Source organism: Nannobrachium achirus, assembly GCF_963921795.1.
Source record: "Nannobrachium achirus genome assembly, chromosome: 11".
In the NCBI taxonomy this organism is placed as follows: domain Eukaryota; kingdom Metazoa; phylum Chordata; class Actinopteri; order Myctophiformes; family Myctophidae; genus Nannobrachium; species Nannobrachium achirus.
In genome coordinates this window covers 61,837,674-61,854,782 of record NC_137820.1, presented here as the reverse complement: position 1 = coordinate 61,854,782, position 17,109 = coordinate 61,837,674, and the positions used below count along the sequence as shown (strand labels likewise).

The 17,109-nt window shown below is 42.2% G+C and overlaps 1 protein-coding gene across 1 annotated transcript in view; it reads left to right on the top strand.

Annotated features, from left to right (window-relative positions):
* Positions 1-15,315, top strand: part of mical2b (microtubule associated monooxygenase, calponin and LIM domain containing 2b) — a gene marked incomplete at both ends in the record, with an annotated part of 61,347 nt that extends 46,032 nt beyond the window's left edge. The window contains 13 exons of the mRNA XM_080737242.1: positions 771-822; positions 4,170-4,328; positions 5,799-5,849; positions 6,899-7,002; positions 7,720-7,911; positions 8,787-8,941; positions 9,708-10,087; positions 10,532-10,608; positions 10,838-10,930; positions 12,847-12,940; positions 13,658-13,766; positions 13,874-13,947; positions 15,089-15,315. Coding sequence (XP_080593368.1) covers positions 771-822; positions 4,170-4,328; positions 5,799-5,849; positions 6,899-7,002; positions 7,720-7,911; positions 8,787-8,941; positions 9,708-10,087; positions 10,532-10,608; positions 10,838-10,930; positions 12,847-12,940; positions 13,658-13,766; positions 13,874-13,947; positions 15,089-15,315 — 1,767 coding nt within the window. The remainder of the gene's footprint in view (positions 1-770; positions 823-4,169; positions 4,329-5,798; positions 5,850-6,898; positions 7,003-7,719; positions 7,912-8,786; positions 8,942-9,707; positions 10,088-10,531; positions 10,609-10,837; positions 10,931-12,846; positions 12,941-13,657; positions 13,767-13,873; positions 13,948-15,088) is intronic.
* Between the last annotated feature and the right edge of the window lie 1,794 nt (positions 15,316-17,109).

The window sequence follows — 17,109 nt, the reverse complement described above, 5'->3', positions numbered from 1 at the left end:
TGAATATGCAGAATCAGCCAAATAATATTATGTTCATGAACAAGTGAAAATAATATGGCTAAAGTGTTAAGCTATTTGTACAACCTATTGTACAGTCTGCATGTTTCACAGTATGCAGTTGCGTACATACTCTTATTTACTTGCAATCTCTTCCCCTTTATGACTCTGAGCCCAGTATGACTTTTCTTTTCTTTTTTTTTTTATCTTCCCATTCATCTTCCAACTTCCATATTTTCCATTCCATTTGCATTTCTTCCATTTATTCCTTTTTTCCATCCCTATTTTTTCTCCCATTCACTTCATTCCGTTCAGTCTGTTTCAAGTTTCCAATGCTGCTCCCTCTGATTGGCTGATTCCTGGCAGCGGGGGAGGTGACGATTGGCCTGCTTTGGTCATAATGATCTTGTCATGTTGCATTGGCTGCACGGTTCCTCCTATAATTCCACATTAACCCGTCATTGAGATGGCATGACCTGTAATTGGCATGTTGACTAATTGTCATGTGCAGTACTTTTAATTTATTTGGTGAGATTTTCGTCACAGCGGTTGGTTTGTCAGCGTTGTCCCCAACATGCACGCTAACCCCACTAACGGATGCTGTGCTCCTCCACGTAAGCAGATATAAATATGATGATTGCTCCTTCGTTGTATTGGGCTTGCCAATGTATTTTTATTCTGATCGGCAGCCCTCCCATAATTCTCAGGCCCATCTGACAGTATCGTATGTATCCACGTGTTTGTGGTCTGTCTGTGGTTTTCGTCTCTTTCAGAAGGAGGCCTTGCCCCCTCCGAGCCCCTTTCCAGATCCCTCTCATGCACCTCGTAGACTTTTCTCAGGAGATCATCAGTCTTTCCCTCCGTTATAATGTAGCTTTTTGCACACTGCCAGAGTATTGTGTTTTGACTGTATATTTTTGTAGTTGTATTTAAAATTAAGTCTTTAAATCGCCTGCCTTATTGTTTTGTTTTCCACAGTGAAATAAACTCTAAATTTGCCTATAAATTACCTGCTTCCTCATTTGTTACAAATTAACTGCATTTGCCAGTTATTGCCTAGTTCAGAATAGTTAGCTGTTTCCATTTGTGGTCGTTCAGAAACTTTATTACAGCCTAACCTCATTCATCAATAACACTTCACAGAACCCACTTCCCAAAAGGCAAATCCCTTCTTCACCCATGTGCTAAGTTGGACTAACATTGCCCACACCTATAGTTTTTCACAACCACAGCTTTTGTTTACCTAACAATTCATGTGCGCTCCCTGACACCCCGTAAAGGTTTGAGGACTCGGACACAGCTTTTGGGGTTATCTAGCATCCCTTGGAATAGTATGGCTTAAAATATTGTCCCAAATATATATTGCTCACTTCAACTCCCCCCCCAAAAGGCATAACATGACCTCCCAAAGCCAAATCTCAACTCGACTTGAATCAGATTGTATTCCATCAAACCAAACTGACAGGAATCGTATCTGAAAAGATGAAAGTGACCAAATGATCCAGTGACCTTTTTAAGCAAACTGAACTGATTTGAAGTGAACCATGCACCAGTTTCTCTTGCCAGTCATCTGTTGGACACTCTGTCTGTGGGTCTCTTCTATCCTTGCTCTTGATCTATTACTGTATTTTCACTTGATTTTAGAGTGCCCCCATCATCCACTTACAGGCCGCAATTTTGTGTCCCACCTTGCTAGCCCTGAGTTGAGTTAAATTGTGGACATAATATGGCATAAGTGGAAGGAACCTATCCACTCCCTTTAAAGGACAACTTTGTTTTTTTACAACAAGGGTTCATATTTTAGGTAGTAATTAGAGAAAAGAAAAGAAGAGTGTTAAAATGTTTTCATTTACTGCTTTCTATTGTTTTAGCGATTTTTGTATTTTGATTTCAGTGGGTGGGGGCATGCGTACAAGTGGCTAAATATGTCTTTCTAGACACAATAATCCGGCAATTTCTTTGTTTTTTTTGCGACCGAAGGTCGCATATACTCTGAAGAACCGTGTCGCTTGAGTGTCCTTCCGTATCCTCTGTGATGTCAGTGTGATGTCAGCGAGTTGTGACATCACTTCCTGTACAGGGCGGCTACACAAAATGTGGATAACACTATATATGGAGATAGTCCAGTCCATCTGGAACACAGGGTAGTGTTCCAAACATCTAGGCTGATAATCCAGCTTTTGCAGCGTCACAGGTTCAAGTCCTGACTTGCGACCTCAAGTCCCCATCTCTTCCTGTACGGGGCGGCTAAACAAGACTAAGAAAGACCAAAAAAAAAGAGAAGGATACACAAGACTAAGAAAGACAAAAAAAGAGAAGAATAAAAAAGAAAAAAAGAAGGAGGATGATAAAGATACCAAAAGGAGAGAGAAGAATGGGTGGATGAGGTACAATGTGCGGTATCCTCCTCCGATCTGATACGGGCGGCTGGACTTAGATCACCTATGAAAGGATGTCCATGAAAGAATGTCCATCCACCTGGAGAAAAGAAAATGTAACAAGGAGGTGGCAACGGGCGGCCAGATAAAGTTATTAGGCCTGGATCCAACTTTAAGTCGATGTATCAAACCGGTACTCGAAACGTACTTAGAATTTAACATATTTTCTAAAGTAAATATGGGGGCGGCTGTGTGAAGAACGTTTCGTTGGGCATTTGGACCTATACATGGAGAAATGGAGCGAATCTGTTTGGCTTAAACATGGAGATGTGGATAACACTATAGAGTGTCTATATGGAGATAGTCTAGTCCAATATGTCATATGGGACTACCGTCATAGACAGTAGCCATTGTTAATCCGGAGTCAATGGCTGACTGTCTGTACAGGAAGTGATGTCACATGACATACTTTTTATGCCCATATATGAGTCCTAACATGGAGATGTGGATAACACTATATATGGAGATAGTCTAGTCCAATATGTCAGGAACTACCGTCATAGACAGTAGCCATTGTTAGGTCGGAGTCAATGGCTGTCTGTCTGACTGTCTGTACAGGAAGTGATGTCACATGACATACTTTTTATGCCCATATATGATTCCTTCTGTACCACATCTCCATGTTTAGGCAAACTCCACACAGAAAGGCCCTATCGCCAACCCAACCTAGGGTGTGAGCGATAGGGCCTTTCTGTGTGGAGTTTGCATGTTCTCCCCGTGTCTCCTAGGGTTGATACCCTCACAAAAACATGAACAAACTCCCCCCAGAATGACAACAACTAGAATCGTCAGAGAAACGCTGTGGTTGGCCAGATGGTCAAGAATTGGCGCGCATGTCACCATGAGGTCGCATTCCACCCTCAGGTGTCTTACTAGTACTATTTACACCAGCTCCCATAAGTCACATCTGCCCATGGAAGATTGCGGTGCATCTTGGAAATGGGCTTATTGTGTCTAAAAAGACATATTTAGCCACTTGCATACATGCCCCCAACCACTGAAATCAAAGTCATTAAAATCGCTAAAACGATAGAAAGAAGTAAATGAAAACATTTTAACACATCTTTTCTTTTCTCTAATGACTATCTAAAATATGAGCCCTTGTTGTAAAAAAAACGAATTTGTCCTTTAAAACCTGATGAGCACAAAGACCTTTGCATGTCTACAGACACCCATTCAGATACTTCCCTGTCAATTCTTTGCAAGTGTACTTGAACCAAATGGAATTGTCTTTGGAATGATTCTGTACAATATTGCCTACGTTGTGCTGTGAGTATTGAACCATGAACCTAATAGTATGTTTTTGTCATCTTATGCAGGGCTTGTTTTTAATAAGGTATATTTGTATATATATTGAACGTAACACCATTTATTTCCATCAATGTGCACTTGTTATGTAAAGAGAATAGCATAGCCTATACTACTGGACACTTTCTTTCTTTAGAAAAACGGCAAGTTTCATGTTTTTATTTTTCAGTAGCTGAAGCCATTTACCCATTTTTACCTTACATTTGAGTATAAGTAGTGACTAGCGAGGATATCTGTTTGAATAATATGTCATGTCTGAGAGTATTTTAATTAACAGAGTACATGTACAGAATATTTTTAGGGTACCACATTTATTTTTAAAGTTAATTACTGTATGCATCTCTAGTTTGAGGCTTTGGAAATGTTTTATTTCATTCGGATGTAGACACGTTTATGATACAGGCTTAAATCTAGCTCTGCTTACAGGTGGAGGGATCAGATCGCATGCTATGGCAGGGAAAGTCGGGGTAGCCCAGAAAAAGGTTCTACAGGTACCACAGATAGCGGAGGAGGCTTTGGACCCGTCCTGTGGGACAGAACCAACGCCACAACAGGACAACACAGGAGCCAATGGCCATGCCAAAGGTCAGTGCTTGCTCGGTGTGTGTGTGTATGCGTGCTGGGGTGTCGCACCACATTCTGGGCCCTGGGTACAAGGATTCACTGCGGGCCCCTGCACAATTATTTTGTGCAGGGGCTGTTGAAAAACTGTTGAAAAATAGCAGATATACAAGCTCTGCGAACTTGTAGATCTGCTATTTTTGAAAAATCGTGAAGATTTGTGCAAGTCTTTGAATATTTCAAATCCTTAAGGTCTTTTGAAAAACCTGTGTTTCTATGTCAGTGGTGCTCACACCTTTTCATTTGAAGGACCCCCAAAATGATTTGTATTTGGCCACAGACTCCCATCTCAAAATATTTAGTTCCAGGGACCCCCCAGAAGCAAAATTTGAGTTACAAATGTTCGCTTAAAAAATACATATATTCAAAGATTTTCACACAATTTTCACGACTTTTTCAAAAATAGCAGATCTACAAGCTTGCAGCGCGGCACTCAGTGCTGCGCTGTGAGCTTGTATATCTGCTATTTTTCAATAGCTAAAATATTATAAAATAAAAAAAACACAGCGGGTGCCCAGAATTATTCAACTTTTAATTTGCTGGTGCCCATGGCAACCTGCCATTTTACCTACCTTTGAAGTACTGGCGAGAAAAGTAATCCGAGTAAATGTAATCCAAGCATGTCCTGTTTATTTCGCGAAAATCTTTTCTTTCAGTCAGGACAGTTTTTTATCAATTCTAAGCCACAGTGTTTGTGTTACGGCCGGTAGAAGAGGCCGCCGTTTTGAGAAAAAAAGAAAAAAGGAAAAGAATCCGGAGAAAACAGCATTTTTGTGCAGCCGCTAAACAGGAAGTCAACGAGACAGACAGCACGTCCGGGTGACATCATTTCACGCTGCATTTTGGGAAATGGAGTTTGTTTCATCACCGCGGTAGCCAAGTACAGTAGCTACAGTAGGCCTACAGTATAGTTTACTGTACAACGCGTCGAACGCGCCGTGGGCACACATAAACATCAAAGAGATTGGCGCGTGGGCACCACGTGGGCGTTTAATGTGTTAAGGCCCCTCCACCTTGGGCCCTAGTAACTCAGTCCCACTTTTCCCCCCTTTGTGACGCCCCTGTGTGTGTGTGCTGTCTGTGTGTGACTCCCCTTCCTCCACTGTGGTCTGGGAGATCAGGGTGCGGCACACATGGCTGTTCTCCCACACTTAGCCCAATGTTTGTTTTGGCATGTCGGCTAGAAATGTTCCTCTCTGCTGAACATTCTGTCTGCGGGGGCACACATGCATGCGCACGCACGCACGCACGCACGCACGCACGCACGCACGCACGCACACACACACACACACACACACACACTATATATATATATATACATTAGTGGCAGTGTAGTGCCCCCTCCTGTTGGGTTTTAGATCCTAAAAGAATAATGAATCTAAAGATGATTGCTAAACCTTCCTCTATCATGTTCTCCATAATCGCTACCTGCAGATCATGTTAAGTTGGACAAGAACAGTCGCTGGAAGAGGAAAATCCAAGCGAGTGAGTACCTCTTGCTCTGTGTTGCTTGTTCTTCATGTCTGTCTGTCTGTCTGTCTGTCTGTCTGTCTGTCCCAATCGGTCTGTACCTCTTCCTTTGACGTAGCCATCATGACTCTTTTCTCGAGAGAATGGTCTGACCTGACCTGAAACCTCTCTCTGTCTAACTCTGTCTAATCTTTTCCCTGTATGCTGTACAACCTAGCATCATTCATGCTCAGTTTGATTTGGAGGTGGGTTGCAGTGGATTGCAGGCCTCATCCTCTAAAGCAGACCTGGGAATTGTGTGGCCCGGGGGCCGTATGGTTCACTCTGTTAATGGCAAATTACAAAATAAACACGTTTTCAAATTTTACCTCATGCATGGACTAAAGCGGCATTTCTTTTATTTTGACGTTTTTTATTCACGTACATATGGACGCAATGCATACATCAGCACGTGTGTGTGATCGTTGGATCTTTGTCTCGATAACAAGCAGGTGGTCAGACTGGTCACAATTCAAGACGACCTGCCTTACCTTACCCATCAAAAATGGCTAAAGTGGCTAAAAAATAGAATGCCGAAGTATTTGTTTACTTAAGGGAAAGTTGTGTGTTTAGTTTGCGGGAGCACAGCACATCTTACGGGGAGCACTGCCTTTTGGCCCGGCCCTCCACAATATTTTTTGTTGTTCATGTGGCCCCATGGAAAAAATTATTGCCCATCCCTGCTCTAAATGTTCTGCGTATCAAATGTGTGTAGCCTGTGTAACCTCGTGTAAAACACTAGAGGGCAGTAATGTTTTAATAAATATATCACTCCTAATGTGGATGTTGCCTTGTGTTTTATGGAGCTGCTCACTGACAGAATAATGACAATTTATACTTTACAAGATGTGTGGATAGGATAATGTATGTGTGATTGGCAATAGCAATTATGCCCAAAATATTTCACAGTGTATTATGTTATGCGATATTCTTTGTCAGGAACTTTGAACTTAGTTGTGTATCTTATTTTTGTATATAGAAATGACACCATTATCATACAGTGTCTCCTGTCCTCTGTTGTACAGCCTTCCCGCTGTTCTTTGTGAAGCATTTCCAGAGAAGCACAGCGGACAAAGACGAGACGGTGACAATCCCTGAAGTTGACAGTGAATTTGAAGACATCCAAACTGTATGTAGAATGGAGCCCACTCTGATGCTGCCTTCACACTGGCAGATACAAAAGATACAAAGCTAAAAAGCCGCACAGCATCTGTCTTTGTATCTGAAGTCGAAGCCAGCTCAACTTATTTGTAGCTTTTGTAAATGCAGGATGTATATTTGTATCTTCATGTCGCTGGCTTCCATTGGAAGGGCTAGTCCCAGTTGGGCGTTTTCCCAGTTGGGTGAACAGACTGTAAAGCAAGCGATCTTCATCCCATTCATGCGTTTATCGTGCGCTTGCCCATAAATATAACGATTGCATTCACCACGGCTTCGTAACGCCGCGCAAGAGCCTGCGGCGCTCGGGCGCGAAGATCAGGACCAAGGTCCGCTGGCCTTCGCGCCGCTTGCAATGTCGTGGACAATAATTACAGTCTGTTCGCCCAACTGGGACACCGCCCAACTGGGATTTTCCCCCATTGGAAATGTATGGTAGAATGTATCTTTGTAGCTGACAGTGTGAACACAGCATGCATGTATTGTTTACACACAAGACACAACATGTATATTACAGTATGTCTTATTGATAATTGGACAAACAGTATTATAAATATAAATGTCTTTTTAAAGGCAAGAAGAGTCAGAAGTTTGGAGATTTTTAACTTTGTATAATTCTTATTTGGTCACACGATATCATTGGTACATACGTATATTACCGTTGCTGCATGAATTGTCTTTGTTTCAGGACTCCAATGGCACTTCCAAGGATGTGAAATGTGAGAAACGCGTCACTCCAGATATCCCAAAGAAACGCCTGACGATATCTATCACTGAGAAAGAGAAGCTTCTGGACTGGAATATGCCAATTACACCACTGGAGGAGACTCCAGCACAATTGCACACTGACAACAAAACGGCGAAACAACCCAAAGACCAGGTTGGGAATGGATGACATTACTGACTTGTACTGAACAGTGTAAATTGCAATATTATGCACATGATGAGTGGGATTAGTAAAAACGTACAGTAAGACAAGGGTGTCAGACCGCCATTCCGAAACACCGCCATTCCGAACATTGACTAGGGTTAGGGTTAGGGTTAGGGGTAGGGTTAGGGTTAGTTAGGGTTAGGGTTAGGGTAAGGGTTAGGGTTAGGGTTAGGGGTAGGGTTAGGGTTAGAAGTCAATGTTCGGAATGGCGGTGTTTCGGAATGGCGGGGTGTAACCTACCAATCTAGTTGTCTTCCTGCAGAAATGTCAGAAATAGCGGACATTTGGGATATGTGATGGTAGCCTACATGTCATAACATGTCCTGTGACCTGCAGATTTGTTTGTTTTTCTCTAGTTAGCTGTGAGAAAAGAATCTCACATTTCATTGTCTCACTGTTCTAAAACAACCCAAATCAGATGTATGTAGTTTTTAGTCCGCTCCCCAGATGTTTAGTAGATAATAATATAGTTATAACGTTTTACACCCCTTACTAGAACTGTCCTTTCACATTATCTAACCTTTTGTCTAAACTTCAGTATTCGCCCAGAGGGCCGCAGCATATAAGGACTTATTCTCAATCAAGTTGTTGATTATCTTTCGGATTATTGTATTAATTTACGATTAATTTACCATACGTAAAGTCTAAATGCTTTTCACACATTATCTGAAACCAACACATCTAAAAACTCAACTTTTCATTTTGTAATTGCTGTCATTGTTCCATATCTCACATGGCCAGAGTGATGTGTGAAGATGAGATGAAAATCAAAGAGGAATTAATGATCTTGATAGTGTTTTTCCCGTCCTGTGCTGTTTTATCAGGTACAAGCAGAGACCGGTTCAGAGAAACCTCAGGCCAACTTGAGCCAGGATCAGGAGCCAACTCCCTCGTCCACCTCCACCTTCCAGCTCATAAGCAGCTTCTTAAAGAGGTCATTTGGCACCGCCAATCCCTCCACCAGCTCACAAGTAACCATGTGAGTACATAGATATCATCAGTGTTGTGCCTGAACACGTTCAATGAACAATCGTTCATCAACTCGTTCATATTTTGGGCTAACGGAAACGGAACGTTCTTTATTTCTGCTTGATGAGCGTTTATTCTGGCGTTCATGAACGGCTCTCGTTCGTATCCGCGCCCGGGTCTCGTCTTTCTTTGCATTCACTTTGAAGTGATGTGTGTGCATTGCCTCCTTGTTGCGTCTCCCAAGTAAAGTAACATATAAAAACAAAATAAAAAATGTTTTTTGGAACCACTTTAGTTCAAAAAATGTAATTATGAATTATGAACTGAACTAGTTCATTTTAAAATTTGTGAACTGAACTTTTAACTAGTTCATGTAGAAAGTGAACTTTTCCCAACACTGGTTGGTTATCACAATCCCTTCACCAGCTCACAAGTAACCATGTGAGTAGTACATAGTTATCGCCACATCATGTTTATTGTTGATGGCAATGCCCATATTGGGTCAATTGGCAACCATTTCATGGCCCAGTGAAAGAAAGAGAGGAAATAAAAAAAATAATTATACACACACGCACGTGCACACACACACACACACACACACACACACACACACACACACACACACACACACTTCAGCCGTCGTCCACTTTATTTTACACACGTGCACAGCACACTAATGTACTTGTAAATATTAAAGAAAGAGGTTTAATATTAAAGCTTCTCTTCACCTTTTGTAATATTTCTGACGAGAGATGTTCTCTTACCCTATCGACCAGGAGAACCAGACCTAATGGCCCGCACAAACAGAGGCCCATGTCCGAGGGAGCGTTCAGCTTCAGCTCCCGGTTTGACACGGCAGGGCTTATGGAGCCCTCCATAGAGGAAGAGCCTCAGGGTGACAACACTCTGCTGGCCTCTGTGGGTTCAGATGTCCGGGAGTCTGGCCAGGACCTGGCCTCTATACTGCAGCAGGTGTCGCTGGCTGGTCGCAGAGGCTCTGAGGGGCTGTTCTCTAATAGCGAGGCCTTCCTGCCTCGCAGGAGGGTCAACTTCTTCTCGTCCCTGCGGCTGAGGAAGAGGGAGGCGTCGGAGACAGAAGGAGAGAAGGAGGGTCAGAAGGAAATCAGGACCATCCTCACCAATCTCAGAAACAAAGGTAAAACCATTTGTATCATAGGATCCAGTTTAAGAAATTTTAATTGAGGATTCCTGAGTGTTTAGTTCAGAGGAAATAACCCATTTAGGCCTAGAATTAGAAGGATTCAAAAGACACTTATAGAATCGGGTCAAAATTCGAATGTTCACGACTTTTCAAAAATAGCAGATCTACAAGCTCGCAGCGCGGCACTCGGTGCCGCGCTGTGAGCTTGTATATCTGCTATTTTTCAATAGTTAAAGCATGAAATAATGATACACAAAATGTGTACCCGTTCTAAATGGGATAATTGACCCGTAATGGATTTTGCAGGGAAGAAAGCTTTTGCACGATGTGCTGGTACATTCAGTCATTCAAGTGCTACTTCAAACATCACCATCTGCTACTTCTGATTCCACTTTGTATGTACCTTATTTGGGCTACCTGAACTGTTTACCAATCTAGCCTCCAGTCAGCGGAGTCTGGATCTGCAGTCGTCCTCCAGTGATGAGGAAGATGGGCATCCACCGAACAACAACAAGGTTAGGACAGGTGGACCACATTCATGCAGGCACAGATGCAGGGAGGATTTTGGGGTTAAATATTAAAGAGAGAGTGTGTGTGTGTGTGTGTGTGTGTGTGTGTGTGTGTGTGTGTGTGTGTGTGTGTGTGTGTGTGTGTGTGTGTGTGTGTGTGTGTGTGTGTGTGTGTGTGTGTGTGTGTGTGTGTGTGTGTGTGTGTGTGTGTGTGTGTGTGTGTGTGTGGTCCAAGGTCCAATCTTCTCAGAGACAGAAGAGGAAGCTGGAGAAGACTGTGGCCCAGGAGGCCAAAAGAGGACAACTCAAGAGGCTCCATAAAGCTCAGGTATCATTGTAGTTTTCTTTTGAATGATCCTTATTGAGTTTGTTCAATTTGTAATAAGTCTGAATCCACCCGCTTGAATTAGTTAGACTGACAATTGGCTCAATGTTGAGGAAAGAGTCACTCAAATTAAAATGTGTATGGTTCACAGGATTACAGACAATGCTGCACATAAATATTTCGATAACTACTTTTCCACCTGAATGATAGCAAACGTGAGATTGTCCTTTGTGGGTCCACCAACATAGTCTGCCGGATCTAGCCTGGGGCCAGACTCTTTCACACACTTTCGTTTACCACCACCACCAGGGGGTGGTGTTGTGTGGTCTGGTTTTTACCAGGCTATGCTGAATATACAGTGACATGGGCAATTTGGCCTCCCTGGTCAAACCCCATGTCAAGAGTTCAAGTTTGGACAGACCAAGTGACATCAGTGGTACAGTCCTGCTTCAATCAATTGCGCACCATTGCAACGATCAAGCCCTTCCTCTCTTCCAGTGACCTGTGTAAGGGTTGTCCTCATGTTAATCTTCCTCTCTTCCAGTGACCTGTGTAAGGGTTGTCCTCATGTTAATCTTCTCATTGCTGGACTACTGCAACACCCTTTATGCTGGACTCGCTGGTGGGAATACAGGAAAACCCGACCTAAAACAAACTCGACCCAAACTCGTTTCCCAACGGGTCTGTGGCCTTAAGCTAGTTGCAGAATAGACCAAACTCCAATCTTTGCCTATGGGGGTCCCTGGAACAAAATAGTTTGCGATAGGGGTCCATCCGTGGAACAAAATATTTTGAGATGGGGGGGGGGGGTCCAAGGCCAAAAACACATTACCTTAACCACTGATAGGCACATTCTACAAAATGTCTTCTAAATCATAACAATTTTCTGGGAAAAAAAAAAAAAAAAAAAAAAACTTATGTTGCCATCAGTGCTTCTCAAACTTTGTCATGTGAAGGACCCCCAGAATGATATGTATTTGGCCACAGACCCCCATCGAAAAATATTTTGTTCCAGGGACCCCCAGAAGCAAAGATTTGACTTTGGTCTATTCTGCATCTAGCTTAAGGCCACAGACCCGTTGGGAAACGAGTTTGGGTCGAGTTTTCCTGTTACCCCCTGTACCGCTGGTGGGACTCTCAAACGTCTGCAGCTGATCCAAAACGCTGCTGCCAGACTTGTGACTTGTGAAGCACCAAGCTAAGAGAGCACATCTCGCCGGTCTTGTCTCTCTCCATTGGATCCCAGTAACGCATAGAGTGACATTTAAGATTCTTCTGTTTGTGTTCAAAGCCCATACCTTTGTAACTCTGTTTGGAAAATGCTATACAAATAAAATTCATTATCATTATACCGGTCTTGCACCACAGTCCAACACAGTAAGGACAGGTGACCGTACCTTTGCTGTGTTGGCACCAAAGTTGTGGAACAAACTCTCCTTGAGCATCAAATCTGCCCCCACCACTAGGGACTTTTAAAAGCATGCTTAAGACCCACCTTTTCACTATAGAGGATTCCTAGGTTCTCTTGTTGTTTTGTGTGTTAGTGTTTGTTTAGTTTCTACACCCTCCTGTTGTGACTGACTGATATTGTGACTGAGTTCTTGTTCTAGTCTTTGTCTTCAATCTTTTCTCTTTCTTCGGGCTGCGTCCCGGGTCAGGGTAATGACTGGAGGGGTGTGCTACAAATACCAACCCTATCTGTGTGTTTTATAAATATTGAACCAATGACAAGTATTTACAATAACTTGTGATTAAATGACTACAATGGATCCATTGGAACACAGGTTCTTTTTTCCATTTCTTAAAAAAGTAGGTTTTGGACATACTGTACCAGGTTTCCACCCGACAGTGATGATATACTGGTGGAAATAAAGTATATACTAACCATACTGTCTCATATTGTGATTTTCACTGTCCAGACGATCCAAAGACAACTGGAGGAGGTAGGGGAGAAGCAGAGGGACCTTGAGGAGAGAGGAGTGGTGATAGAAAAGATGCTCAGAGGAGAAACTGGTACCACACACACACACACACACACACACACACACACACACACACACACACACACACACACAGGCAAGGTTTCGTGTTTAACCGCTATTGATAAAGGAGTAGTTCACCCAAACAAATCTTTTCTGTAAATTTTCTTTTCTCACATATCTAAGCCAATAATTTGATCAAATTCTTGGCTCAGGAATGCAACAACAACTCCATGAATACAAGGCTTCATGGGGGATGGGGGGTGAACTACTTTAAACAGAGAGCATACTCCATGTCCCTTACTAGATCTTTAAATATTGGCCAAATTGTCAAATATTAAGGCATGTTTTTATTGCAGTTCCGGAATTTTTCCTGCAAAATAATTATCTGCTATTTTCACACAATAGAACCGTGTTATACACAATGTAATGCCTCAGCTCTTAGTGCTCATCAGGGTTGGGGGGGGGGGGGGGGCCCATCCCCATCCCCAGTTAAAATATGATTATTTTGGGGGTCGCGGCCTGAAAGGGTTGAGAACCACTGGTTTAAAACCACTGTTCCCCTCCTTCCGTGACTGCTTCCTTCATTTGACTCTTCCCTGCCTAACTCGTTCCTTTTCTCCTTCTGTCACTGATGTCTCTCTCTCTCTCTCTCTCTCTCTCTCTCTCTCTCTCTCTCTCTCTCTCTCTCTCTCTCTCTCTCTCTCCCCCCCCCCCCCCCCCCCCCCCCATCATCATGCCCGCCTCCCAGATGAGTCCCAATCAGATGACATTGAGGAGGCCCAGCTCTACCAGTCCTGGTTTAAATTGGTACTCCAAAAGAACAGACTTGCCCGCTATGAATCTGAGCTCGTGATTTTGTAAGTAACATTGCAAATATTCTTTTGGCAGTGATGATGATGATTATCATCAACAAACCCTTATAACTGAAGTGTTTTGCATTTCTGTGCCGTTTCTCCCGTTTTAGTGCACAAGAGCTGGAACTGGAAGACACACAATGCCAGTTGCAGCAGGATCTACGACGTAGGATGGCTGTAGAAGGTAGGAGACACACACACAGTTGAATAATCACGCACAATAAAACACACGCTGCCTTATTCAACTGCCTAGTGTCTCGTTCAGAACCAAAGATTTGTGACTGGATAGAACCGTTAAAAACAATACAACAAAACACATTGATAGTTACTGTATTTTGTTCTTTCATTTTTTTTTTTTTTACTGACTATTTACTGCATAGTACTGTGTTCTATTCGTCTGTCATTCAATGTTATATGAGATACTTAAATGGTTTCCTGTGGAAATAAGCTTAGTCTTTTCTAGGATCTCCTTTTAGTAGACCTTGTACCAGTGAACTGTACCGGCATGAAACTGTACCTTTTCCTATGCAAACTTCTAATAAAGTCTTCAATCAATCAAAATCAATTGGGCACTGTCGGGTCTTTCACATATGATTTTGTTCCCATATAGACATGAGGATCACACATGTATGCTGATTTACATCCCATAGCTTTAGTTCCTTTAACCCATTTAGGCCTGAACACATTATGATGCAATATTTTATGCTTTAAATATAAAAAAATAGCAGATATACAAGCTCACAGCGCGGCACCGAGTGCCGCGCTGCGAGCTTGTAGATCTGCTATTTTTGAAAAATCGTGAAAATTAGAATTTTGACCCGATTCTATAAGTGTCGAATCTTTCTAAGATTTTTGGAAAAAAACCTATGTTTCTATGTCAGCAATCTGGCCAGCCATCGTCAAAGAAAAGGTCCTTTTCACTTAACTGGAGCTCAGTTAGTCTGTTCTTGAGAGACTACTATGTCAGTGGTGCTCAAACCTTTTCATGTGAAGGACCCCCAAAATGATATTTATTTGGCCACGGACCCCCATTTCAAAATATCTAGTTCCAGGGACCACCCAGAAGCAAAATTTTAGTTACAAACGTTCGCTTTGAAAATACATATATTCAAAGATTTGCACACATTTTCACGACTTTTTCAAAAATAGCAGATCTACAAGCTCGCAGCGCGGCACTCGGTGCCGCGCTGTGAGCTTGTATATCTGCTATTTTTCACTGGTTAAAGCAGTCAGTAAGTCTAGGCCTAAATGGGCTAATATACAGATTTGTACTCTTCTTGTCCCCGTGTCTTACATTCTTCTCTTCTCATCCCTATTCCTTCCAGACACGAAGAAGAGTGCCTCGGAGCTTCAAGAGGAGCAGGAGATCCTGTCCAAGCTCATGAAGACGGTGGAGAAAAGAGACACGCTGGTCTCCGAGTTGGACGAGCAGAGGTTGAAGGAGAGAGCCGAGGACAGGGACCTGGACAGCCTGGTGTTCTCCAAGGGCTATGAATTCCACTGGGCCCAGGAGGGGGGCAGCTCCTGGGATCTGGTCGACACTGGAATCTGAGAGAGTTGATTTGACTGGTGGACACATTGAAGAAGGGGGCTGCGGGGAAGTGTTTTGTCATTTTGTTCTGTTGAAATGTACTCTGTATGTTTTATAAAATGATAAGATTGAATTTGCAATAGTGAGAAAGCAATGTTTGATAAAAATCACACTATTTTAAAAGACAACATGGTGAAAATGTCACATTCTCCCTCCCAGGTAACAGGGGAGGGGGAACTTTTTAATGCAAAATGACAAATCTTGGGACCCATCTTGCCTTACCCCTTATGCCTAAACCTTTTAAGCTTGTTTTACTATTTTGAAAAACATTTGAAAATTGTGAAAATAGACGATCTGCTGATTGGCTGAGTTCTTGGCCTTGGAGAAGGAAAGGCTAAAGATCTGCAAGAAAAAAGCATCGCATATGAAGTTGGCACGCTTGCAGGACAAAATGGCACGCTTGCGGGACAAAATGGCACGCTTGCAGGACAAAATGCACAAAGCCCTTGAAATGAGGGTTATTGAAGGCACACACTATCACTAGAGGTTAGGGCTGGGCAAATTCCATGTGTTTGTATGTTTGTTTATAACTAGGACCACTTTAGAAATGCCTAAACCTTTCAGGCATGTTTTACTATTTTGAAAAACCTTTTTATATGGTGGCACATTGTGAGCTTGTTAGATTGGCTATTTGAACCATTTTAAAATGTTTTTTCAAAATGGTAAAAATTGCTAAAATGTTAAGTCATAAGGGGTAAGTAAGGTGTGCAAGATGAGCCCCAAAGTCTGCACACTGGCATAAAGGGCTCCCAGAGTCTCGGTCAAAGCTTTATTCTTAGCGCTTCAATTTTAAAACAGACGTCTTCGGAATGAGTGTTTACTTGTAACGCCTCAGTCTGTGACTAATATTGTTTAATTTAAACTGATTGTTTTCATGTTTTTTATTTACTAATTACTAGGTTCTTGAACTATGGGCTGGGAGGCCCAAGTGTGACATTGATGGGTATCCAATGTGAATAGTTTAACATGGAGATCTTGGATCAAAGGTCCCAGACTAAGACTTTATTCTAAGACTAAGTATTTTTTATTAATGTGAGAATGGACTAGTAATAAATGCAAAATATCTAATATCTAATAAATTATATGTTCAGCATGTGTTTTACAGTTGTGCATGTTTGGTTGTGCTGAAAATGTTGCAAATGGAGATTTCTTTAATAAAAACTGTGAACTAAAAACTGATTGTGTATTGGGCTTTGGTTGAGTCCTCTTTTAATAATTCTAACAGCCAGCAGGTCTTTCTATTCAAATGAATAAACTCAGGCTCCTGTAAATTCACTTTAACATTCAGTATGCTTGTATCTGCTTTGTTATTTTTGGTAAGTGACACTATGAGGCAGCTATTCTGTAGAGCAGTGGTTCTCGGGACCCTCTGGGTGTTTGAGAGGCTTAACCCTATATATTGTACATCAGTTCCATCTTACGCTACAGTTATACTTTATTTCTCAATGAATTGAGTACAAAGGACACCAAAGTAAACGAACCATAGTGCTTTCTTGGGTTTAAATCCTATTGGTAGACCTTTTATCTGAACTGTAGTACTGTCCTGTGCTTTTCCTATGCAAACGGCTTATAAAGTATTCAATCAATAAATTATATTTGAAACTCAAGAGTGTCACTTGAATGGTATGGTGGTCCCTGGTACAAAATCCCTGCAACTAAATAGTTTTACATATTTGTCCGTGGCCAAATATGTATCATTTTGGGTGTCCTTCACATAAAAAGGTGAGCACCACTGACATCAGGTTTTTCAGAAAA